This window comes from Bos indicus, chromosome 7, assembly GCF_029378745.1.
Source record: "Bos indicus isolate NIAB-ARS_2022 breed Sahiwal x Tharparkar chromosome 7, NIAB-ARS_B.indTharparkar_mat_pri_1.0, whole genome shotgun sequence".
In the NCBI taxonomy this organism is placed as follows: Eukaryota; Metazoa; Chordata; class Mammalia; order Artiodactyla; family Bovidae; genus Bos; species Bos indicus.
In genome coordinates this window covers 70,171,805-70,199,081 of record NC_091766.1, presented here as the reverse complement: position 1 = coordinate 70,199,081, position 27,277 = coordinate 70,171,805, and the positions used below count along the sequence as shown (strand labels likewise).

Here is a 27,277-nt window from a genome sequence, read left to right as displayed (position 1 = left end):
CATGTCAAAGCATGAGGTGGGCGCTGAAGCTGCAATTACAGACAATTATTATATTTGGTTGTAAGAGGTCGCATGAATAAACATATCTCTGTGGGTTTCAGTTTTAATCCTCTTCCCTATTTAATATAAGGAGAAGTGTAGGTCATTTCTTCTCATTGTTTTAGTCAAAGTTCTCCGAGAAAATACCTTTGCCTGGGTCCCTTCTGGCAAACTCCAATCAGTTTATGGGACCGCCAGGGTATCTGATTGTACCTTGGGCCAAGGCTTCTTTTTTTTTTGGCCTTGAAACACAGCTCTAAGACTCTTAATTAGCAAAGATTTTTGGGTAGTGGTGGTGAGGGGGGCTTTGGTCTGATGTCTACTTAACTAAACTAATGTGGGTAGAAAAAAGTACAAGAAACCCCAAAAAGACACCCAGGAGAGAAGAATGCATCCCAGCTCTCACTGAAACCTCTCTTTTTCATTTCTCTCTCCTCTTAACCCTGACACAGTGGTAGTGGGGGGAATATTTTAAAGATTCAAAAGATTTTTATTTGCATGATCAACTGTGATATCTGCTTCAGTGTCTAAACTGAAGGGTAATTTAGGTGAAACACAACCACCCTTGTGTAAAAAAAAAAATATGCTAATAAAGATCCTCTTGTTAAAATTATGGTTAACAGTGTACCTTCTGCTGTATAGCTATAAACTGTGCAATTTTACTTAAAACTGCATCAAAAGCGTTCCATGCCAAAGACCCACTCATCAATAGCTCCTCTTGTTAGACTTGTACAGCATAAGCACCAGTTATTATGTGAAATAGCTATGCAATTTTCTGCAGCTCCCAGCTGTTATTTATTTAACTTGAGTTTATTACCCTCCGTGCTTTTATATTAAAATGTTCATTCATTTCTCTCTTCTGTCTCCAGGTCGTGGTGTCTACGACAGTCAATGTGGATGGCCATGTCCTGGCAGTCTCTGATAATATGTTTGTCCATAATAACTCAAAGCATGGGCGGAGGGCTCGGAGGCTTGACCCCTCGGAAGGTACGCCCTCTTATCTGGAACATGGTAGGCGAATCATTTTCATTGGTTGTCATTGCTACTTTAACTGTGCATTTATTTGGTTTCTTTCTTCCAACTCCACCATCTTTTCTACCCCTTTTCAAATTTCAAATGTCCTGTTGAACAGTGTTGATGCTGAGTATTTCAATACAGGAAGATATCTCGGAGGCCCAGGCTTTCTTGTTGCACAGGTCCCTACCCTGGAAATGGCTGACATTTCCTTCCTTATGATGGAAAGACAGAGGGAGATTGGACCACTGCTTTATTTTAAACTGCCACTTGATTTTAAAAATAGTGAAAGGCCAAAGCAGGGCAACAAAAATCCTGATTTTGAGTTTTTTGAGATTTTGAGTATTTTGACAGGTGTCCTGGCTAGTGAGTTTCTCTTTCTTTACAATCCTACTGGTATGTGTCTGTGACCATACATTTAACTTCATTTGGAGATAAGGTTGCAAAGTCTTGGTTGGATGTGTTTCTTTTTGCATATAAATTCCAAACTAAATGTCCCTTCCATTTATGTGCCCTGTGCATGCCCCACCCCTCATCACCACATGATGCAGCTTGCTTTATGTAGGCAGATTTTGGTGGGGAGAAATCATATTTGCCTTTATTTTATGGCTAGTTAGTTGTACCTTTGAGAGGTCTGGAGGAAACCAGACAAAAATTTGAAACAAAGTGAATGCCACTCCAAGGAACAATAGGCTGGACTGAGCATATGTCCAAATGTTTCTGAGCTACCTGTATATATATATATATATATATATATATATATATATAGTGTATCCATCTGTTCATCATCCATCCATTCATCAACCCATCTATCCATCCATCGTCATCCATCCTCTATCTATCCATTCCATTCATCCTTTATTTATCCACCCATTTTTCATCCATCCATCAATCCACCCAAAAAACTGTGACTGAGTTTCAACTGGATACCAGTCACTTTGCTAGGTTTTCTCCAATCTCCTCAAGTTAAACTCTTCACTTATTTTCCCCATTTTACTTTCAGTTTGCTAGGTCATCAGAATTCTCTTGAAAACACTACCACACAAAGTACCAGCTGATTGCCTGATTTTTTGATGGACCACGAACTGTCCACGATCTAGTTCATAGGGTAGAAAACTCCTTTCTCTGCTAGCATCTCAATTTAATAAACACACTACTGTCATCATTTTTGCCTGTTTTTTTTTGTGTGTGTGTGCGCCTAAGGAATACACAATCTTTACTTTTTATTAATTAGCCAGATGGAACACTCTTAGAAGAGATTCTATACCACATCCAGTTTTACAGTCTTTTTAAAGTAAACCATCATCTTTCAAAAGCTGCTTCTTTATGGTTTCATTAGTGCTGAGATGGATGGATATTACTTTTTGCAGGAGGCCATTAGAAACACCTGCTCATGATTACATTCCTAGCTCCATTTCTGTACTTAAAATTATTCGGATCCTCACTTTATAGTAATATTGCCATTTTTATACCCTTGGAGTCACTTCAGACTTTGTATGATTAGAGATATTGAGTTGAAAGGAAGAAGGAAAAAATAGGTAAATACTCAGTGGATACAATTTGGACAACAGTGGCTTAAAAGCCAAAGTCTTGTTTCCAACTCTGACCGTTAGTTACTGTCCTGTCTGGGAACTGACTTGACTGTCAGTTTGGTATCTGACAGTCATGGGTTCATAGTTCTAAAATGTGCTCCATGTGCAGACCACACCCAGGTTCCCATTCCTGCTCTTGTGAAGCTGGTGGGAGAGGATATGACACCTTGCAAATCATCCCTTCACCAAAAAACCCGCTAAACAAACTCACTAGCCAGGACACCTCTAGGGCTTGGAGGTCAGGAACATTCTTTTACATCATGGCATGGTAGAGAAAGAGCCTTGAAACCTAAACCAGTTCCGAGCTTCACTTCTAGCCTTTGTGTGACCTTGGACAAGTCAGCTTACCTTTGAGGATCCTTAGTTTCCTTCTCGGCAAAGTGAAGGTGATGGTCTCTAGGGGGTAAACAAAAAAAATGTGCCTTGGGTGGGGGCAGGTCACATATAGAGGGGAAGTTGTCTGGGTGGAGACTGCGGAAGAAGGGCAAGTTCATGCTCTGCCGACCCAAGCCCCCGGCAGTTGTCATCAAGGGCAGGGAGAGCCCAGGTGGGCCAGATGTTCCAGTCTGACCAGAAGTAAAACTCTCTCAATTTTTAATCATTGGTAACAAATTACAAGTGTTTTAGCCCCTGAAGGGAGGACAGGGGAAGAAAGTCACTTAGGTAGAAGACAGCCAGAGGCTCACAGTTTGAGATTTCCGGATCAAAATGTCTGTACGTTACCTTCCAGCTGGAACATTCTCCCTTCTAGGTGGACATATTAATGTTTCAGTTGGGCTAGCGTTTGTATTCAAAGTTTTAAAGACAGCATTTTATTCCTCTGCTGCAGGTGACCAGTCCACAAATGACCATATTCTTCTTAGCATATTACTCAAGAAATAATGACATTTCACTGTGTTTTCATGGTTAACCATCTCTGGGACCTGAGTGTGTCCTATCTCCTTCAGCTAGAGGGCCTCCCTCTCACCAAAACCTGACTTCATTTCTACCCAGAAGAATAAAAAGGCAGACACCTTGAGGTTCTCAGTAATGACAGTAACGTGGAAATCTGCTTCTCTGCAGAATGAATCAACCAACCACACATAACCACCCACTCATTTAGACACTTCAAGCTGACATAAATATCTACTCAGCAGAGAGTGACTATGGGCTTCTTCATGATGCTGTGTGGGAGTGGACTTTGATGCTAATTCATGTCGACTTGAGGGTATAGTAATACTTTATCTTGCTATTAAACAATCCAATTTGAAACTGACTCACAGAGCCATACCCCCTCGTCAGCCCCTCCCTCTGCCACCTCCACCTCACAGAGCTGCCCCACAGTGAGACTGCGCGTGCTGTTTTCACCTCCTAGGTGACTTGCAGGAGCCTTGTTTTCCCTCATTCTGGGCTCCCTACCATCTCATTTACAGGTAGCCTGAATTATTTTGAGCTATTCTGCACATCTCTTTTTATATCCTGCTTGTCAGGCAGTTGGAAGAAAGTTCTCTTTCGTGGCTCACCTTTCTGCATATAAGAGAAATAGAGACCACACTTTACATTCATGCCGTCTTCGCTGTGTGACCCACAGACTCACAAACCTCCATGCTCAAATAACTGTCCCTGTATTTCAAGTAAGAGAGCTGACAAAGGCAAATTTATTTCATAGACTCCTGTGTGGTCCAGAGAGGGTGAATCCTGGCACGTTGTAGCTCATGGTAATTGCGCTCCCTCCTATTTTTTGCCTTCATTCATAAATACTGAGATTTTCTTTGGCTGGATATTTATGAGAGAGTTTAGGCCAGTGAGGTTTTCTCTTTAAGCAGTAGTGTTAGGGAAGATGTATAGTTGTGGAGAGAGGCAGCCCCAGAACCTAACTGCTCTCAGGATTCTGATTTTTGAAAAAAAGTAGACTTGGGGTCAAAGACCCTGAGCTGACCCAAGGGAAGGTAAAATGCACAGCCCTGGCTCCTGTGCCCTTCCAATTTCCCCATCACTTGGGCAAATTCCTGGGGACTGTGTGCTAGGGATCTTCGAAGGGCTTGCAGGGTATATTATCATTGTTCTTCTGAGATTTCAAGTTGTGTTTATTTGAATGTAAGGCCACACGTGGCATCCGTTTCTCTATTTTTGCCCCCTGTTGCAAAAAGCAGTGCCCTCACAAAGCTGTAGTGTGGGGACCCTGCCAGCTTGCATGCGCTAACACTTTATTATCTAATGATCTAATATGCAACAAGGCAAAGTGCCGGTGCTCATCATTCTGACATAGAATGCTGGGAGAAGTGACTAAATTACTTTATGTACCATTAGCGCTAGCAGCCATGGTGAACTCACCGGCAGCATTTATGCAAATGGCTATGAATACACTACTGTCTTTGTCAGGGAGCCGGCTGACAAGCACTTTAAATGCTCATTTTTTTTTAAGGGGACTTTTTTTTTTTTTTTTTTTTGGCATGCATGTGTTTTTCTCCCTCCCTCTACTCTCTCCCCTTTCTGTATTACTGGGTAACTTGCCTCCTCCAGGGTCCTTGGGGAAATCTGAGGGGGTTAAGAGCTCATCTGTCACCCTTCCTGGAAGTGCAGTTAAGGCCTTGGTGAGATGTTCTTGAGATTAAGAGTTTTTTTAAAAAATTGTTACAAATTTGTACAAACCTTGATATTTACCTTAAAAATTAGTAGGACTATATTAATCAAGAGCTTTTGGAAGATGGACATTTTACTGTTCTTGAGTTCTGACCTGAGGACTTAGTTTTTTGGCTCAAACACCAGTGTTTAAAGACACTTCTGGCTTTTTTAAATGGAAAGCGATTGAAATTTAGTTTTGTGGGCATCGGATACAGAAGAATTCAATCTCCCTTCATAGTAATTACAAAGATTGAAATGTGAAGTATAATGATGCCATAATGATGCCAGGATCCCAAAATAAAACAGAAGTGGGATTTGGTCAAACTAAAAATCCTTTGTAGAATAAAGATTGAATGGTATTAGACTCGCTGGGCCATCTCCTTGCTGTAAGTACAGTGATGGAGAAAGAGAATCCGATTCTCCCAACTGCTAGTCGGTTCTGACTTTTCCATTGTAGTGGCCCCTTCCAGCTGCCCCTGACAATATGGTGTTATTCTTGCTCTTTAGCATTTGACCTTCTTTAATCCTTTTGCTCCAGACAGAAGTGGTTTTTTGCTTCTGTTGGTTGCCCCTGGGTATCCAGCCCCATTGACTTGCAGCTGCACTTAAATGTGTTGTTTTCTGGATGTGTGGAGAAAGATGGCTCAGGCTTGGGGAGATTACTCCAAATTGAGAGACGGTATGGAGTTTCTAAAGGCAGCAAGGGCCCTCTTCTCCCCTCTGTGTAATGAGTCCCTCAGAAGTGGCTGGTAAGTGTCTGTTGGACCTAGAGAGAGGAGGATGGGCTGACTGGAGAGCTGGATTCTAGTCCTATCACTGCCATTAACTAGCTTAAGGGAAAAGGAAACCTGGGAAAAGGTCCCTTGGCTTCTCTGACCTCAGTTGTGTATGTTTTCTCAGGCCTGGCTGGGGCCATCTCCAGACCTTTCCACATGTACTATCTACTTTTCTTTTTTAATTGAAGGAAAATTGCTTTACAATGTTGTGTTGGTTTCTGCTGTACAGTAGCCCGAATCAATCATAATCATGTTTATATATGTCCTCTCCCTCCTGAAACTCCCTCCCTGCCCCCATCGCACCCTTCTTGGTCAGGCTCGCTTCCCCGTGTTGTATAGCAGCTTCTCACTATTTATCTGTTTTACACATGATGGTGTATATATGTCCGTGCCACTTCTCAACTCGTCCCGTCCCTCTCCTTCCCCCGCTGCACCCACAAGTCCGTTCTCCACGTCCGTGTCTCCCTTCCTTCCCAGCAAGTAGGCTCATCAGTGCCATTTTCCTAGATTTCACGTGTATCACATGCACTATTTTCTGACACTCTGGACTGAAGCCATTGACACGTACCTTCACTCGGCTGGTATCTCCTGAGGTGCCTGTGGAGAAACAGAGAACTCCAAAGACTTTTCTAGTATTGCCCTTTCTTAGGTGTCAATAAGGTTGACCTCAGATCATTCCTTCCTCTATTCCTTCATACTAAGCCTCCACCACATGCCAGACAGGGAGCTAGCTGCAGGAGCACAGGCAGAAAGAGTTGCTGTCTTCATAGAAAGTATGATGTAAATAGAGAAGGAAGATGCTAAACACAGTTTACAACTAACTGCTTAGAATTGTGCATCAAAGGGGACCCATAAAAGGAGAGAGGAGGAATGAAGTGTCAAGAAAGGCTTCTTTGAGGAAATCTCACTTATGCCAGAACCATGAGATGAGTACGCTTTCATCTGACAGGGGGCGGAAACAAATATCCAGGCAGATGGAAGAGCATGTGCAAAGGCTGTTTTGCCTAATTGAGTCCAAGGAACCAGAAGCAGCCTGCAATGGCTCCTGTTGCTCTGGGCACAGGAAGCGGCAGGAGACGAGTTTGGGGAAGCTGCTGAGGGTCAGATCATGCAGGCCTGTGTGGATGCCCAGGCCATGGTCAGTGACAATTGTGAGATGATATGGGAGAGCCAGGCAGGGCTTTTAAGAGCTCAGTGTCAATTACGCAGACTCCTAGTATGTCGTAAAAGCCTGGGGCAAGATTGCTCTGAGTGACTTATAACCTTGCCCTTCCCTCCTAGCTTTTGGGAGCTCGTCAGGGAGTTGACCGTACCTTGGAGCTGTACCCCTCATCACTTCTCATTCTGTTAACAGTGCATGTCTTCAAAATAGGAAGAATGTCCCAAATTTGGAGAGTTCTTTCTCCAGATGGTTTTGGCTTATCGAATTTCTTTTTTTGTAAATAGCTTAGCAGGAGTTTACTTGTGTTTACAGGAGTGAACCTGTAGAGACTTACCTTTCTAAGGCCTTTAGATTAAAGGGCTGCTGTGCTTTTGGATGTATGAAATGTATCTTATCTAACCCCAATCAAAGAAAACTAGATGATTGAAAATAAACAAAGAGAAACATACTGTCCCAAGTCTCTTGCTCCCCTCCCTCCATGGTCAATGGCTAGACACACACCTCATCCTGAGTGAAGAGTCACTGAAGTATGGACGGTCATCTAACACAGCCCTTCATATTCCAAAGAAGAAAACTAAGGCCTGGAGAGGGCATTAGCCAGCTTACGCTCATATAACTATTACCATCAAAATCCACTTAAAGCTGCACTTGCCCATGGTATGCTGACCAGTAAGTATGGATTTCAGGGGTTGCACTGATGTCAGAGGATGTAGGGTCCACCCTGATGCCTTTCCAGTTCTGGCTGGCTTAGACTTGCAGGAATCTCTGGGATTCCAAGGTCACAAGAAGAACATCTATGAAATCTCACCAACTTCCTGACAAATGCAGTGTGCCTTCAGAACACAAGGGCAGAGGATGAATGACTCAGAGCTTTACACTCGGACAGTGGCCCTTTATGGGACTGGTTGTGGTGCAGAACTCCAGCCAGGCCCATTTCAGTGAAGGGTCTAGTTTAGCAGAAAAATATGGGCATCATCTCTTGTTACCAAGGGTGGCATGTCACTTCTTATCAATTGATTTTTTTCCTACTTGGAAAGCAAGACAGATGCAAGAACAGAACGTTAGGGTTAAGAATATCCAGATGAGTTGTAGAGGACAGAGACCCCAGATTTTTAAGCATCACATCAGGTCTTTTTCTTTGACCAGCACAGAAGGTGTCTTTTTGTCTTCCCTTGCAATAGAAAGGACCCGGCAAGAAGTCAAGATAATGAACAGGGATGTAAGTGAAGACTGATTTTCAAAGTCTCCCTTGAGTAATCCATAAAGCAGGTAACCCCAGAAATCCTAACACTGGAGACTTGGGAGCCAGTAAGTGCTCAGTGTCAGGCAGATTAAAGAGTTCATAAGTCACAGGGCACTGCTAAGCAGGTGATCTACTCTGTCTTTATTTGAATATGACACCACCAGCCAGCACTGCTGACAAAGGAGAAAGAGTGCTCAGACTTTGCCATCCTGCTTACTAATGACCAGGCAAGGTGACAGTATGTATTCTTTTTCTTCTTATTATTGCTCTTGTTATTTTTGGACTATTATCAGCTAACATTTACGGAGCATTTGCTAATGATTTTACTTATATAATCTCATCAAATCCTTCAACAAGCCCGATAAGCTGTAACAGTTATTTTCCTCAGTTTACAGATGGGAAAACTGGGGTTTAAAGAGGTCACCAACTTACCCAAGGCCACAGTCAGAGCTGAAACTGGGACTCAAGCCTGGTCTACATAATCACAGAGCTCTGCATATCAGTGGGGCCGACAATCTGACACAAGTACTCACTGAGCCCTTACTATACTGGGCACATAATACTGTGGGCAACGCATTGTAAAGATGAGGAAAGTGAGACTAAAGAGAGGTTAAGTAACTTGCCCAGAGTTACACAGCAAGGATGTCGTAAATTTAGGATTCAAACCCAGAAAGCTTGACTTCGGAGTCCATACTTTATTTCCTTCTTTTGAAAAAAACTCATTTATTTGGCTGTGCTGGGTCTCAGTTGTGACATGAGAACTCTTAATCCAGACATATGGAATCTAGTTCCCTGACCAGGGATTGAACCTGTGCCCCCTGCATTGGGAGTACAGAGTTTAGCCACAGGACTACCAGGGAAGTCCCTTAGAGTCTGTCCTTTCAATTACTTACTCTATACAGTATGCTCATAGTCTTTCTGTTTATTGTCCTACTCTTCTTAATTTTTTTCTCAATACAAGTAAGGCAGTTATACTTATTTGTTGTGCTTTCAAATAGACCTTTGAAAAGTTAATCCAGACATATCTTTTCTTGTTTTTAATGGGCATATTACATATGTTTACCTGAGAGTTTATTTTCCTTCAATAGCCTATTTTTCTCATGGCTATAGTCAAATCAAGAAAACACTTCTTTTATTTGCTGACATATATGTTTTTCATAGGGCTGATAGGATAAGAGAGAGAGGCTGGTAATATTGTATTTATTTGCAAGGATGGTCCAACTCATCTCTGTAGAACTCATTTGCTGACCGTATGGACTCTCTGGCATGTATTAAGTTAAGTGTTAGTCGCTCCAACTCTCTGCAACCCCATGGACTGCAGCCCACCAGGCTCCTCTGTACAAGGTAGAAAAAAAGGAGACCACCAGAAAAGTGTGAAATTGTGAGTTTTAAGACTGGTAGGATACTAAGAATCTCCTTGTTGGGGTACTGAAGAGTTACTGAGCCTCACCCCACAAGAAATAGTTTTCTTATATAAATTTGTTGACAAACCTGTTAACTGTGGGAAACTTCCCACAGTTTACTTGGTGTTTTGTGTGACCTAGTAAATGAGTGAACCACACCTAGCTTATTTTAATAAGCACATAGTGTCAGAGGAGGGCATGGGAGGAGGGGGCAGAATGATGCTTTCAGCTGATAACTTGGACCGAAACAGCAGAACATTTTAAGCCTATTTTTAAAAAAATTCGGTTACAAAAGCATCATAATTCCAATTGTGTTTATCTGCATAATTGATTGTCTCAAACCAAAGGCCTCTTCCTAATTACTTTCTACTTACTTGAGGATATCAGAGGATTCACGTAATATGAATATGCAAATAAGAACTTCTGTACTGGTCATAAATCTTATTAAGATAAGATATTCAGGGGCATTGATCAGGATGGGTTTGCAACATCTCTTTGTTTGAACCTTTTCATTCATACATGTAGAAATAAATGAGAACAGAGCACTGCCCCTGCTTTGCTATGTGACATCCACTGTGTACTTTGATTTTGGGGTCTCAGTTTCCTCATCTGTTAGCTGGGGATAGGGGCTTGCTGAGCCCTTTAAGCCTTGATGATATGCCATTTGAACCCAGCTGATCTATTGAGCTGTGATACACTCACTGCTTTGGTGAGTGGCCACCAAAATACCAAGGTGATGGTCATTCCACAGGACAGACCTGAGGCCACTTCCCTTCACCATGGGCATTTATGCAGGAGGTTGGCAGTGGGTCCCAGGAGTCCTGAAAAAGCCACACACTGTGCCATACGCAGACACTTGTGCCTTAGGTAGCTCTCACCTGGTGTTCTCTCTGAATTCCTTCAGCTGAGATGGTGTAACATTGACTTCACTTGATGGTTAGCAATGAGATTTTGGACTAGTTTCCCATGAAGTATGTGTATCATTTTAGGTGGTGGGAGAAAACATTAAAAAAAAAAGATAAAAAAAAAAAAAAACAGTAATGTCTGTTTAGATATTATGTATAAAATAGATAACTAATGAGAACCTACTTTATTGCACAGGGAACTCTACTATGGTGACCTAAATGGAAAGGAAATCTAAAAAAAAGGGGATGTGTGTGTGTGTGTGTGTGTGTGTGTGTGTGTGTGTGTATATATATAGCGGATTCACTTTGCTGTGCAGAAGAAACTAACACAACATTGTAAAGCAACTGTACTCCCAACAAAAATTTTAAAAAAACTCTCAAAAAATAGTTTTGTCTATCTTAATGCATAAGGAAAAAAACAAAACAGAAAACAAACAAACAAAAAAAACCTCACCATAAACAAAGCATTCCCAAATTGTGACCTACAGCTGCTGTTGCTTAGGGCAAGACTAAATTTAAAGAAAAAAGTAATTCAATGTAAACAAGAATAGCAGGTATAATCTTAATTAAGTTATAAAGTAAGTGATAGGAGATGGAGCAAAATCAGGACTGAAGTTTGGGAAACACTGTTTTGGAGGGCTTAGTGGGTTGAGGGAAATAATAATTCTTTCATGTCACCAGGAAACAGTATAGGACCCTGGGAAACACTTTTTTTTTTTTTTTAGATGAGTCGTATATTGTTTTTTTAATAGAAAACCTTTTTAGTTCAGTTTACCATGAGAATAGACTTAATGTGTCCTCATAGGATTTTGAAAATCAAAATGTCTCCCAAGCTGTAAACTCTGTTTTTATTTTTAAACAAGTAGTGTCTGCATGTCAGAGAGCAGAAATTAGTGTGGAAAGGAGGATTTGAGTCAAGGAAGAGCATCAGCCAGGGTCCACCCAGGCAGCGCATTATGATAATATATACGGAACCAGCTGGACACTGAGCAAAGCTGACATTGTGTTGTCAGGGGCAGAATCGCCCATCAATTTCGAAGATAGGATTTGAGTTCAAATGACAGAAAGAGCAGCAACTGTGTTGAAACTGATGCATGGGGGAGGGGTGGGGCAGGCAGGAACCAGCCAGGCCTAAAGACAGGAAGTGCTGGTACCTCCGGAAGGGGGTGGCTCTGTTTTCTCATCTGGCTGCTACCCTTCCTTCTAACCTTAACATCTGTCAGCAAGATCCACCTGGGCCCTTGCATGATTAGAGCCCAGTGCAGGAGGAGCTTAATGGTGCTAATTTTAACCCCCATGAGAATGGAGTGCCTGCTGCTCCAAGGGAGACCGATCAGCTTAGGAAACCTGATTCCAGAGAGCCTCAGCTTAATTCAGTGAGGAAGCCCAGTGTGGGTGTCATGGCAGTTAATAACCATTGGAAAATGTCTCAACTCTTTTTCAGCTACTCTGTTTAGCACCTTAATATCTTAACTCTGATGATTCTTCTTTAGTACATTTGTTTATTCCATCAGGTATCTACTTAGGTTTATTTATTGACTGCCTGCTCTATTAGACCATAGAGACGCAGAGGTGAACAAGGTAGGCACCGTTGTTGACATTGTGAGGTATATGGTCATGTAAGTGTCTGTTTATGTGTCGATACAAAGCAAATAATTGCACATGAAATTACTTAAATTGAAATGATGGTCAGCACTATCAGGAGGAACACAGATTGCTAAGGGAGCTTTAAACAAGAGAACACAGCCAAATCTGAAGAATCAATGACACTTAAAAATAAGGAGTAGCATTTGTCAAGCAAGGAGGGAAGAGCAGTTTAGGCAGAGGAGGAAGTGTGTCCAAAGTTTCACATGGGAACAAAATATTAGAAGCTTGGGGGAGAGCTAATCAGAAAAGTGCCTTAGGTCTGAGATCCATTTTTGAGAAAATAAGTTTGAAAATTTTCCATAGATTGCTTTCTCTTTGACCTGGAGAAGTGGATGCAGTGTATTTTTGTGATCACAGGCTAACGGAATTCTTTGCCCAGTAATATGCTAGCTTTCAGGGCAATGTTTCGAGTGATGGTGGTTTTGCTATTTTGATAGCAGCCTTTGAGCATTTACTACCCATCAGGTTTAATACTGAGCGCATTATATCATCTCTTTTAATGCTCTTAACCACCATAGGAGGGCACTACTATTATTCTCTCCACTTAGTAAATGAGGAACACTGAAGCCATCTTTCAAAAATTTGGTTGCAGCCAAAAAGAAAAAAAGAGTGGGGTTTTGTGCCCGCAGCACTTGGACCTCCAACCAGCTGACATAGGCGGCCATCACTACTGTTCTTTCCTGCTCTTTAGTCATTGCTGATTCTCTTGCATTGGACTTCAGAGGTGGAGAGAAATTCTCCTGCCATTTGATCATGTAATATAATTCCTGCTTCAATTGAAGCAAATTGACGACGTTACTCAAAGGCAAATTGAAAAGCCAGATCTGTGCTAAATCCCCAGGGTACGTTAGTTGGCATGTGCAGTGATATATGGGAAGGTGCTTTTCTGGGTTAAGATAAAAAATCCTGGTATCACGTCACGCTATCGGGCACCCCATCTCAACCTCTGTGTGCCAGCTCTGCAACTTGAAATACTCAGTGGACAAAAATGAAACTTTATAGAAATTAGGTGATCATCATCCTTATCAGATGAATACGATGCCATCTTGAGTCTAGTGTCCTCAGAAAATAAGAGATTTATCAGGAGAGGAGCATGAGAAGTGTAAGGCATGGATTGTAGGACTTTCCTGCCAGCCTGCCTTGGGCAAGTTGGCTGGGAGATGACCTAGTAATTAAAATCCTGCTTAAACGTATGCTGCTGATCAGTCATAACGGAGGCACCGACATGGGAAACCAGACAGTAACCAGAGAAGGAAAAGAAAAGCGAAACACAAAAGTAACACCGTCGAGCCCACAGGGCGCAGAAATAGAACTGAATTGGCCGAATATTTATCTGACCACTAAGCATGAAAGCGGAACCCAGGTATTGATATATTTTTATCCCAATCTGTGAATTTAATATTTTATGTGTGAACATATGCTCCTGGGTGGCTGGTTTATTTAATTGACAGTTGCAATCAGCAGGACACCAGTTGTTCAAACCCACGTTCTTCCCCCCATAGTTCTGGGGGTGATGTGTAGCCAGAGAATATGGGGAACAGAGACAGGGACAGTGTCAGGCTTGTGGCTTCTTCTCAACACATCAGTTTCTTTCATCCACTTTGGGGCAGAGCAATATACAGATGTCAGAAGGCCTAGAAATAGCAGTAGACTCTGGCTGTTACTGAGAAGGATGATTACAATTAATGTGGTTAGTACAAATCGAGAACTTTCATTCTTTATGATTCTTTGGCTACTTCTCTTTTGCGCACAGTAGGGAGGGCAGCAGGTACTGAGCACCTACTGGGCTGGAGGCAGATGCTTTAGGCTATGTTGTGTGTGGGGCTGTGGATGAGGGAATGTGCCCCAGCATTTCTTTTGTCATTTCTTAGTAGAGCGGGAAAGCAGAGTTGGGGTTATTCTTTGTTAAAATCTCCTGGCTGAATCACCAAACCAGCTGTGTTCTTCCAGTAACAATTTTGTGCAACAAATCTATAAAGTCAAACCTCAGATTCTTCTACCTTTCAACTTTGGCAAGATCCTAGAAACTCTCCTTGGTTTGGTTAGCTAATGCCTGTGGAATCCAGTCCTTGTTGCTCAAAAAAAAAAGTTGGAGAATCTAACGGTAATAGGTTACCGTTTTAGGGTAACCTATTTAATCTGTAAACTTTTATCGTTGTGTATGCAAAATTCTATAATGAACACCATTGAAATGGATAATGTCCAGGCTGAAAATGAAAGTTAAGGGGAGCTGTGCTACACTTCAAAAATGCAAGCTCTTGTGGTACTATCGCTTATATGCGATGTTTGGACTCTGTGTTTAGCAGCCCAACTTACAACAATAGAAGATCTTCTCAGCCTCAAAGTCTGGCAGTATTTCCAGTGTTCCTATGTTTAAGTTGGCACCTGTGGTATTATATTAGGATGCCATTTTTTGAACTTGGAAACAGAAGAAGGTAAAGAGAAATTTTACTATAATTCATATGTGGAGCTGAGTCTTAAGGGAAAAATAACTTTACTTGGAAATAGAGTAGTAATATTCTGTAAAGTTAATAAATACCCACCCTCTGTCTTGGGAATAAGGAATTTCACAACTAAGATTTTATGGGACTTAGGCTATGTTTACATGATTGAAGTGAGTATTTTAGCCAAACTGAGCAGAAATTTCAAATATACCCAAATTGAAGGGTAGTTTGAGTGTTTTAAATATCTGTCTTTATTGACCAATGTGGATTCTCAAAGTTTCAAGTTCAAATGAGTTCCCAAGCTTCAGTTACCTCATTTGTAAAGTGGAATTTAAAATAACATCTCCTTGCCCACCACTTGGGGTTGATATTAAGAATAATTGAGATAATATATGGGCTACCCCTTGAAAATATAACACTACTAGTTAATTGTCAAGTATTGGTTAAGTACAGAGTACTGACCCATCCAGTTTATGAATGAATGGAGTCCCTTCCTTCAATGGATGTGTTGATAGTTGGGTTGATTTGCATACATATACACATGCCCGGCTGTACACACACCTCCGTATGTTTATAAAGGTAAAAGTTCAAGAAAAATGTGCAGTAAGTGACAAATGAATGGGAAAGACGTGAAGGAGTTCACTGAAGGGGTAGTGTTTGTAGAGTGGGATAGAAACAACTTCCCACAAAAGACCAGTCTTCTGGCAAAATACTGTTTGGGTGGAAGTGAGTGGTGTAACCTTCTAGTGAAAAAAGGAGGTTTCCTAGTAGAAAAGAGCAAAGCATTTTTGGAGGCAGTGGATTTGGAGAGCCAGCCATCATCATCTCTGTTTTCTTCTTCCTGTCTTCCTCTTCCTCATCCCTTCATTCTGTCTGTGCTGAGCTCTGTACACTTTAACTCGTTTAAACCTCACAAGGTGAGTGTTCCTGGATTTCCGTAATTAGAGTGGTAGGTTTAAGAAAAGTAAGTCGCCTAGGCTGGTAAGTGAAGCAGCTGGCGTGTGAGCTGAGGCATCCTGAATTCCAGAGCCAGTGAGCACATGCTGCTGAGCACTCCCTCCAGTTTGGGAGAAGTGGGGGATGAGGTTGGGAGGGGAGAATCAGCTAGGCTCATAAGGGTGGACTTGATCTGCAGGGATCCCCAATCACTAAGGGGAAACCACAGAAAGGTTCTGAGTAGGGCAGTATCATTTTGAAAGTGGACGTCAGAGGAAGGTTAATTTGGAATTTGGTATGTAGACAGGACTTAGCACCTAATTAATAATCTGATAGTAGAAATGAATCACAAGCAAGCAAGTGTGAGTATTTGCTCTTTGCAGCCCAGATAGAACAACCCAGACCCCAAAGAGTAATTTTTGAGGAAGCTGGGTCAGTCCAACATGGAGTTCGAATGGAAGTGGAGTTCCCACTCTCCTTTGCTCCTCTGTTGGGATCAGTTTGATGATACACATCCCAGTGCTTGTGACATCATGGATCATCACCACGGAAACATCTGTGCTATAACAAACACTGGAGTGCAGCATCACTGAATGTGTCAGGGAGGAGAGGAAACTGGCTCAAAATGATAAGGTTCTCAATAATAAAAGTTCACTGAAATATGTTAGCAGTAGTAGCCTTGGTCATGGAGAGAAAGGTAAGCAGTACTACTCTGAAAAGCACAAAGCAAGAGTTGTGTGGTGCTAAAGGTTGGACAAGGTTGATTTTGAGATGCTGCTCACATTCAAAACATGGTTTCCTTAAAAAGTCACTATCTATGCTGTCTTGCGTGATGATGGTAGAAATCCTTCAGGAGCACAGAGCTTGTCTCCCAAACTGCTTATAGAAAATCTTTTGCACAGCAGAGGCGGGTGGTTGGGGACTTCTGTATTGTTCTGGGAGAGAGCTTGAACAAACAGAGACAGAACTGACAGTGCTTGTGGCTGGTGTTTATTGTTTGATGAGTCAGTGGCAGTGTTAGACATGCAGTTTCAGAAATTAATGACTAAAAGATGATTGGCCCTCCAAGGATTCATAGATGTTGCATACTGACAGATCAGATCATGGTTGAATCCAGCTTGAAATCATATTTAGATTTGGTTTGCATGGTGCTTTAAGAAACTATGTATATGTTGCTTTACAATTAAAAATGGAGATGTTTTACAGAAAATCTGGATGTGCCCATTCTCTTAATAAACAGAAGGGGTGGTCGTGCAGGTGGTGTTGCCACATTCTCAAATGGAAATGATTAAGTTAAACTGAGAAGTTGTGTCCCTTTTGGGGAAGGGAGATACTCTACAGTTTCCCGCACTCCCCACCTCTCCCATTGTGTTGCCCCTAGCCCATTTTATTTATTTCCTTTCCTGCCTGGCCCTGTGAACATTGGCTTTTGTGATCACTGTTGGAAGGATTAGAGATTAATTGTTCCTAGCACAATTCCTGGCATATGGAGGACACCCCCTAAATGATTAGCTCTGACTATTCCCTGTCAATGACTGGCTCATTATTTATACTTGAACTATAGATTAGCACAGTCCCATAGAACTTCCTGTGATGGTGGAAATGTTCTATTTCTGTACTGTCCTCTGTGATAATCACTAGTCACATGGAGCTGTTGGCCAATGTGGCTGGTATGACAGAGAAGATAATTTTTATTAATTAAAAATTAAATTTCAATGACTACCATACTGGGCAAAACAGATTTAAGTAACAGAATCGAACATCTGGTGCAGTGTCCTTGTTTAGGATAAAATGTAGAGAATAAATGGTGGGACTGTGTGTGTGTGTGTGTGTGTGTGTGTGTGTGTATTTATTTTATAAGAGATTACTTATAGTGGATTTCATCAGTTAGGATCACCAATTGGGATCACCCCTTATCACCTGACTAGAATTCTTGTCAATTTAAGGAACCCAACACATATGTTCTACGAGATGTTTTATGTATGTTTATGTCAATAAGTATAAATCTACTTAAGCTTGAATGGGAAGTTTTGCTGCTCTCTGCCCCCTGACTGTTCAGTTAAGGGTACTGTGTAAATATAATAACTAGACATATGTGTGGAAAAGCCTAAATTTTTGATGAGCTGCTTGCTGCTGCCATTCGTGATGGTGCAGAGCCAGAAACTAGGGTTACCAAGGAGACTGTGGACAACCACTGGAGCCCTGCTAGAGGGATCCTCTCTTCTTAGGCCTGGGGTTCCACAGGCTGCTGGCTCTTGTGTTCCATCACAAGTGTAAATCCAACACATCTAATGATCACATGGCCATAAACCAGACACAAAGTAGAATTCCAGAAGATCCTTCTTTCATGCAACTTATTTATTCGTTTGTATCTTGGTTTGCTTCTCTGAGCCCAGCAGTCATAGGCCTCCCCTGTCCTTTGTTACAGCGTCGGAAACCCCCAAACCATCCACCAGGCTCTGGCCCAGTGGCAACTTACTGGTCTCTGTCTTCCAACTTGCCCGGAACCAGCTTTTCCAGCTGAGAAATGAGTAACTTCACTGCTTTAACTGCTTCTAGGGATAGAGGTACAGGAGGGCAAAACAAACATCAACACGTTTCACTGAAGATGAAGCTGAATTATAACCTCCACCCCAAGAAAGTCTCCATAAAAACAGAAAACCTAATAAACATGATAGAGACAGCTGCTGTACATGATTTTATCAAGTATCGACTAATACTTGAAAGGGAGAAAAAGAACAAAACATACATGAATATAGTCTCCTTGGATCATTCATCCAGTCAGAATTATGTCATCTCTTCTTATAGTCAGATCTAGAGAGAGGACACAGGTCTTCCTTTTCTGTCTTTATGTGCAAACGTCAGTGTAAACCCTTGTTAGAACAGTGAATGGAGTGAGTCCTAGAATTCAGTGGGAGGAGAAAAGCCCTCTAACAAAGAACGTGGATTCTCCATACTTTTAAATTCCTTCTTAGGAAAATTCTTTACAAAAATGTTTACTAGAAAAAGACCAAGCTGATATCAACTGAGATTAACTAGTGAAATGTTAAATTATCTGCACACATCTCTGCTTTGAATGCTGAATTTAGTCTGACTCCCAGACACAAGGAGACTAAAAATTCATATTCAGATAAGGAAAGGCAAACCTTGGAGAACAGATGGAGCAGAATTCAGTATAAAGGTTTAATCCTATCAGGCTGATTCCTGTATGACCATCTGGGTAATCCGGCACACACATTCAAGGCCTGTTAAAAATACGGCTCTAGCCAAGATTAGCGTCACAGATTTTCCACTAGACTTGCTCATATTTAACTTTATGATTTTCCAGACCTAGAGAGATTGCTTGCAAATAAAGACTTGAGGATTCCATGAAGAAGCAGTGACATTTTTTTTTTTAACCTGAAAATTGTTTCCTCTTTTCACAATATTGGGTATCCATTTTTGGAAAGTTACTTTCATTTTCCTTTCTTCCATGACTTTCACATCTAGAACTTCGTGTAGTAGGATAATAAGGAGAATTGGGCTAAAAATAATTTTGTGCATGAAAGTTCTCCTTGTCAGGAAGAAAAGAGTTATTTGCTTACTATATAATCAGAGGCAAGTGAATTTACTATTGTTGCAACATGTATCACAATTGGATCCATGTATTATTTATTTTGAGGGTTCTCTCACCCTCCATGATTATTTTTCTCTGTTGCAAAGGGGTTGCTGACAATCATAGAACAACAACAAAAAGAAAAACTGATGGCATTATTTGCTATGAGCTCCTCTAGGATTAATATTTTGTACATTTTAATTTTGGATTTGGCAGATCAATTTTAGTTTTGGATTTGGCAGATCAAACTTGAGGTGGGAAGCAGTATATTCTTACCTCTTTGAGTTATAAAATTCTGAGCTTCCGAAGTGTTTTTAACAAACAATTTTTGCATATTATGAAACAATGCTGTGTTGTGTGTCATTAAATCAAAAAGCCTTCAGCAAGTCTTTCAAGTGCAATTTAGAAGTTACAGGTACATCAAAATGTCAAGATTTTTCACTGCTCAATTGTTAAATAACCCTGTGTAGTGAACCTGCAGAGAGTTCTGGATCACAAATAGACAAACTCAGAAATCCAAAAGTGCTTGTCTTAGAATGTTCGGACTACAATTGTTCCACCAGGATTTCTGTCCTTCCTTTGTTCAGATCTGTGCCCACTGATTGTTGAGCAATTTTTTTTTTTAAGTCAGAATAGAATAAGAAATCTGCAAAACAAACAGGAAGTGGATATAATTTGGGCTTGCTTTGTAGTTAGCATACGGCATAGTTTGGAACTTAGCTCTTCCACCAAGTTTAGATACCCCTAGATGACCCCACTGGGTTAACTGTGCGTTGATACAGATGGGTATCGGATCTACGTTTCCATCTAGTGACTATGAATTTTACTTGTTTTCTGGGAGAGCCATTAATGTCAAAGCAAAGGGCTTTCTTGCCAAAAGAAGTCACTTTGGAATAAAGAATGAAAAACACTTGAAGTACTTGATCTCTTCATTTAATATTTAATAATTTAATTGCATCTGGTGTTGAGAAATATCTATACCATAGGTTACATTTCTCTTCAAAATGACAATCACACACAAGTACACATGGTGGAGGGTGGGGGAGACAGAAGGAGGGAGGCTCTTTTGTATATATAGTATATGATTCTTTGCCAAGTAATACCTAGATATGCTAGTGGATGGGGCAGTAAATGCAGACCAATAACAAAACCAAACCAAATAAAAACCCTAATAAACAATAAAATCCTTAAATGCATAAAGCAATTGCTAAAGAAAATAAAAGGCAGAAATAAATTTGGTTACTCAAGTTAATAAGTGTTACAAAGAATGTTCCACCTTGAGTGAGAGAACATCAAATGTGTATATTTGTTTATTAGTTAACTAGGAGTCTGCGGCGAGGTTATGAAAGTGAAGTTTGTACCCCCTGGTGCTAGGGTTCAGGTCAGGCATTATAACTGCTACTGGTGTCTAAGGCTTCCACTTGGAGAGGGTGTGAACTTAGAATAGATTCGCTTCCTGTACATGGTGAAAATTCACAGGGCCAGCCTTCCCATTCGGGTCAAACCCTCCATTTGCCTTCCTCCCTGGCTAGCAGCTACCGGTTGTCAGGATCAAAGAATGCAGGTGCTGCTTCTACTGAGCTGTGAGCCGTCAGGAAAGTCATCATTTCACTTAAAAGGAAAACTCAGCAAAACAATAGTCCGATTAAACAGGAAGGGCAGATAATCTGTTCACTGAGTCCAAGTTGGGGTACCTTGTGTCCCCATCTCTGGAACTGTCTTGCGCCCAAGCATAACCTCACCAAAATCAAGTAGATACAAGGGAGAAAAAGGCCTGAGATTTTATGAGGTCACAAGTGTCCCTCAGAAAGGAGCTGAGCTCATGGGTTTTGCAACATTTTCTGCCAAGTCTCAAGAATTTGGGATAATAACATTAAAGTTAATTCCTCATTTCTGAAAAGATTGCCATTAGTCTTCATTCCAGGCAAATGAGAACCTTAGGAATAAACATTCTAGTTTGGAAGTACTGATGCCAAATCCACCTCCTCAGTAAACTTAGCTATGTTAGCAAGTCACTGGGTTGAAAGTTCCTAGGAAAGTTTTATAATACGTTATATGATCTGTGATGCTGAGACTATGATGTATTCTAGTAAATAAACTCGTTAGTTTATTATGATTATGACAGTAACTAATATATTAACAACTAGAATCCTATGTGCCTGGAACACAGTAAAACAGCAAACCCAAGCAGGCACTTGCTGCATTTTCCCAGGAGTCTGTGAGGTGCTACCACTGCTGCTTAGAATGGATTAGAACAGAGAGGGTAAGTGACTGCTTCAAGGTCACACTGAGTGGTAAATGTGGAATTTGAACAGCTGGAGCTCTGGCCCATTTTCAGATGCTATAATAACCTGAATGTTAAAATCAACTTAACATAATTGCATCTTTCTATCTTTACTCAGAGGCCGTTAAGGGCTAGTGCCAGCATCTTCACCTGCATTGTAAGCATTGGTATCTGCTCTGTAGAAATGTTCATCAGTAGTAGAGAGTTCTAGATAACAGAATAGAATGCTGGAAAAAGAGGGCTTTCATTTTTGAATATAGCATATACAAAGGAAATGGAAAATAACCTTCAGTGGAATTTTATTTTGAGATTTAAATGAGTTTAGAACTTTTCTGGATTTGTACTTTTTACCAACTAAGTGTTGTTTGCCAGTGGTATTTAAATACAGGGATGGAGAAAAGAACCAAACAACACATCTCTAATGAGACTTCATTATAATGGGACATCAACTGTCGCAAAAGCCTCATTTTAGGGAGAAGCGGTGGTAAATGCTGCACCCAGGTCATCTGTTCAGCTACCCCAAACAAGAGAGGTATTGATCACGATACAAAGAGATTTCAGAGGCAAAAATAAGAGCAGCCCCAGGCCCCTGTTGATAGCTGTACACACCACTAATTCACCTCAATGGGCAGGCACCTCTGAGCTCAATTAACCCTTATTCCCAAGGCCACCCATAAACCCTGAGGTAAACATGGTTTTCCTGGCCCTGACTTTCTATCAGTGAAATAGATCATTTCTATTGGAGGCTGAGGGGTGATCCAGCTTATAAATTTACCTGCTAATAAAGAGGCTGATACTTCTAGTGTGGGTAAGCAGGCATTAGAATCTTGTAATACTGATTCTTTAAGTCAGAAAATTTGAAACTGCTGAGGCCATCCATGATTTCTTCTACCTTCTGTGGCTATTGAAAGGAAATATAAATACTCTGCAAGTAGAGCAGGTGAGCGCAAATATCCCCTGGTGCAACTGTCTGTACACAGAACATTAGTTGTTAAATATGTACTGGAGCCTGAATGATTTCTTTCTTTTTTTCTTCTTCTTCTTCTCATTCTTCCCTCTCTTTTCCTTCTCACCACAACCATTGTTCAGAAGCAAATTGGAAATCTGGTAATTAGGCCCTGACTCACGGTGTAGTATTAGAGTCCCGAGCCAAAGTTCAACACCCTGAAATGAAATTTAAACCAATTAATCTGTTAGATTTTTATCGCTTGTCCGTGTTTTCTCAGCAATTCCCCCAGCACGTGGCCTTTGATCAACTCTCATACAAACGCTAAAATGTGTGCCTGCTGCTAGTAAGATGGGAATGACATTAACATGGTACTCATAAAACAATCAGAGCAGAGAAGCCCTCAAACAGGCAGGGCATAGTAATATTTAATAAAAGCACACACATAATCTTCAGAATTAGCATTTTGTGCCTTGCAGTACCTTTGGGAGAAGAGCTTTTATTTGTGGAGTGATCATTATTATAACAAAGAAGAGCTACCTAATAATTTCCACTTTAACTCTGCAATGTGCCACGAGCATTTCAGAGCCATTATGCTAAACTGTGGTAGTGTAATCATGTTATTGTCATAGTTTGAAGGAAGGAAAATCTCCTTTACTTGGGTGGCTGTTGGGGGTGGGAGGAGAGGTTTTGGGGAAAAAAAAAAAAAAACCCAGACTTACATTTTTAATGAGATTTAGAAGCAGGAATTGGCTTACTGTCCTTGTGGATACCCAGAGTGTGAAAATTTATTGGTGAGGAAGGAAGAGTCTTTTATTAATTAAATCAAGATTTGGTCAGTAAAAGTGGTTTTGTATTCAAATCCACCCCTCTCCTCTATTCCATAATATTTCCTTTGAGATAGAATTGTGTTGATTATTGTACTCCTGGGTTGAGTTGAACTCTTTCATGAGACTTTTCACCTTCAGATTTCACTGAATACATCCACTGTGATTATTATGAACTGTCATTCTTCTGTATCTCTCTGGATATCCTGAGTGAAAGAAAAACAAGTCCCTGGCTGCTGCAGGTGTCCTCTGAGCTTTCTCAAAGAGAAGAACGGGCGGGGGGAGGCTCAGGGTCTGTTAGTCACGGCATCTGGCTTTAAAAAAATTTGTTTATTCTAAAGCATACAGCTTTTATCTTTCACACAATTAAATGCTCTGCTGTTACCTTTTTAAAAATTAAAACATACTACCTTAGAAGCTGCTCATTGAAAAATTCAAACCATACAGCTACCTATAGAGTAAAATTTAATAGAGTCTCTCTTCTTTAGTCACCTTCCTTTTTCGTATAGACCCACTGGGGATAGTTGGACATCCTTCCAGACTTTGGTCCATCACACCTGTTCACACATAACTACACACGTTCATGCCTATAGGCATATACATATATATATATATATATCATTTTATGATTAATAGAATCATACTATTCATTAAGCTACAAATTGTTTTGTGTGTATTTTTTTTTTTTACTTACTAACATATTTTGACATCTTTCCATGTCAGTTTATAGAAATATTTTCATCTGTTCTAATGACCCTTGACATATCCTATATATGGATATATCATGATTTATTTAATCACTCCCTTATTTGGGGGGACAGTTAGACTTAAGCTTTTCACAATTAATACTGCAGTGAACATTTGGGTACCTGTAGTTTTAGGCACAATTGAAAGTATTTCTTGGGCTGCTTTTGGTCTGGCAAGTTTGTGACTAGGGTAAAGGTAAGATGGTAGTCTATGAGTTAAATTTAAATCCATAAACATTTTGTTTGGCCTACACATTAAAAAAATGAATTCGTTGCCAGCATTTAAAGACTGGGAGAGCCACCCTGGTGGTTCAGAGGTTAAAGCATCTGCCTGGAATGCAGAAGACCGGGGTTCGATCCCTGGATCAGGAAGATCCCCTGGAGAAGGCAGTGGCAACCCACTCCAGTACTCTTGCCTGGAGAATCCCACGGAGGGAGGAGCCTGGTAGGCTACAGTCCATGGGGTCGCAAAGAGTTGGACATGACTGAGCGACTTCACTTTCACTTCACTAAAGACTGGGAAATTTCGTGTAAAAATCTGGGCTCCTGGTTCCTTTTGAAAAATCAGAAGACCAGCTCAACCAGGGACTGCATCTGTGTGGGGATACCAATGGCTGGAGCCTCCCCAATTCGGTGTCAGCAGCTAGCCATCTCATGCTTGCTCTGAGACCCTGGGCTGCTGTGTTCGCTTGTGTTTCTTGCCTTGGCTGGTGTGGATCTGTGAGTTCTTAACAGCTGCTCTTGAGCCTGATCGATTTAGCTAGTCACAGTGTCTTCTACCTTGCATTGTTGACATTTTAGGGTTTTTTGTTTGGGGGACTGTCTCATGTCTTACTGAATACTTAGCATTCTTGACTTCAGGTTACTAAATGCCAGTAACATCCCTTCCTTAGTGCACGCTTTCAGTGGGTCAGCCCAGGATTCCTTTTACAGATTTTCCAATCTTCCCAGTAGGGGAGTAGGGAAGCTTCCCAAACAACTCCTGTTAAGACGGCTATGACATAGGTGTACAGGAGACATATATACCTGGAAAACTTTGAGGTCTCAGCTTATAAAGAGATGCCTAACTGACTTGTTCTGAGATTAGCACCTAGTCCCTCAGCAGGGATAGTGGATTATATTGAACACAAGGGTAGGATGGACCCAGGGATGCCTCTTTTTTCCTTTAGTACTTCTTCCAAGCCTTTTTTTTCTCTCCCAAAAAACTAAGAAGATGGTGTCATATATTGTTTCTTCACCAGTGTTTCTCTACTAACTTGATGCTCATTTAGCTCCAACTAGTTGACCTGTCGGAGAAGGCAGTGGCACCCCACTCCAGTACTCTCGCCTGGAAAATCCCATGGACGGAGGAGCCTGGTGGGCTGCAGTCCATGGTGTCGTGAAGAGTTGGACAAGACTGAGCGACTTGACTTTCACTTTTCACCTTCATGCATTGGAGAAGGAAATGGCAACCCACTCCAGTGTTCTTGCCTGGAGAATCCCAGGGATGGCAGAGCCTGGTGGGCTGCCGTCTATGGGGTCGCACAGAGTCAGACACGACTGAAGTGACTTAGCAGTTGACCTGTAACTTTGTTTCTGAATGGTTGAAAACATTGTTAGATTCCTTAGGAAATGTTGGAACATATGTGCATACCATCTATACATATGTGTACTTACATCACATAGATGTATACATATATGTACTTATATCTATACATATACATATGTGTAATTACATGCCTTCTGTATCCTACAATAGCAAATGGAAAAAAGAAAGCTGGTGCAAGTCTAAAATCTGCAGTTCTTGGCCATATGCTATTATAACTTCTTTGCCTGTAAGAGAGACTCTCAAAGATACACTAACATGCCCAGATGCCACCTTTTGTGCAATGATAAGAAAGCCTGGAGGTGCCCATATTTAACTAAAAGAACATGCTTATGTGAATAAAATAAAATAAAATTTAAAAACTCAGAAGAAATCCTTAAACTAATACAGGTAATAAGCACCAAGATTATTTTTTTTGGTTAATGAGGGCAATCACAGAGTCAGCATTTAATGATAGCATTGGATTCCACACTTTGCCATCAGAGAGACTCTTTCAGGACCAGTTCAGTAAAACCAATGTTCTATTCTTCTCAGAAGTATCAAAGGATATAGTAATACCTTTTCTATTCCACTCTAGGAACTAAGTACTTATACTGAGTTAGGAATGAAGAATTAAGATTTTGAGACGTTAACTAGAATGTGTCCAAACTGTTTATATTTTAAGAATTTTATATAGTTGTTAAATGTAGTTTATTTCTCTTATATATTGCTTGGGATTATACATCATGTTCTACCATTGGTTTGGGAGTACTCAGTCATGCATTTAAACATGGTTACTTTTAAAGGAAAATTTTATGAAAAAGTCCTATGCCTGTGGAACATCGATCCACAACCTTTATGAGTGTTAAAAATTGAACAAGAATTTTCAAGCCATGAATCATTTACATTTCCTTGATTAATTATTTTGTTTTTGGGAGAAAGTGAAGGAGAGAAAAGGCATCTGGACTGCCCAGTGTTAGTTGTAAATGCACTGCTATGAGTTCAGCCAACATGAAATGTTTAGTTTGGAAATTTCCAAATTTCTCTGTGCAATTTTTATAAGATTAATTTGACTCAAAATCAAACCCATTCTACTTGTTTGTATGGTGGCACGTGAGCCATGGTCCCTTAGGGCTGGGCTTCGTATTTTCTTTTCTTCTTGCAAAAGTTGAAGCATGACATTTTGCCAAATTTGACAAAGTCCAGTAATTTTTTGCCAGTTTTTTTTCCTGTTAAAATTAACTGGTGCTCTCATTGGTTTCAATACTTGGAAAGTCAGTCTGGAGTACTTAATACACTTTTTTTATTAAAGAAGAGGGTCTCATTTTCTCTCCTTACACAGTATCTCCTTTGCTTCGGAATTTTGCTTAGTTCTTGCTCATAAAAGTGATCATGAAACAGCAGCATGGCATTGTGGAGCTAACAATTCTCAGTGGCACGAAAGTACTCCCTGAGAGATTTCTTTTATGCCCAGTAATTCTGTTGAAAGCATGCCATGCTCATCGGACAAACCACCTCCAGTCTGGAATCACAGTATTTGTAAATTATTT

At 40.8% G+C, this 27,277-nt stretch overlaps 1 protein-coding gene across 8 annotated transcripts in view; it reads left to right on the top strand.

The window, feature by feature from the left end:
- EBF1 (EBF transcription factor 1) overlaps positions 1-27,277 on the top strand; it is a 429,858-nt gene that overhangs the window by 293,156 nt on the left and 109,425 nt on the right. For 4 of the 8 annotated variants that reach the window (XM_019965325.2, XM_070793931.1, XM_019965324.2 and 1 more), the window contains one exon: positions 909-1,026. In XM_019965325.2, coding sequence (XP_019820884.2) covers positions 909-1,026 — 118 coding nt within the window. Of the gene's footprint in view, positions 1-908; positions 1,051-27,277 lie in introns of all 8 variants that reach the window. The other 4 variants (XM_019965323.2, XM_019965322.2, XM_019965328.2 and 1 more) reach the window with 1 other exon arrangement.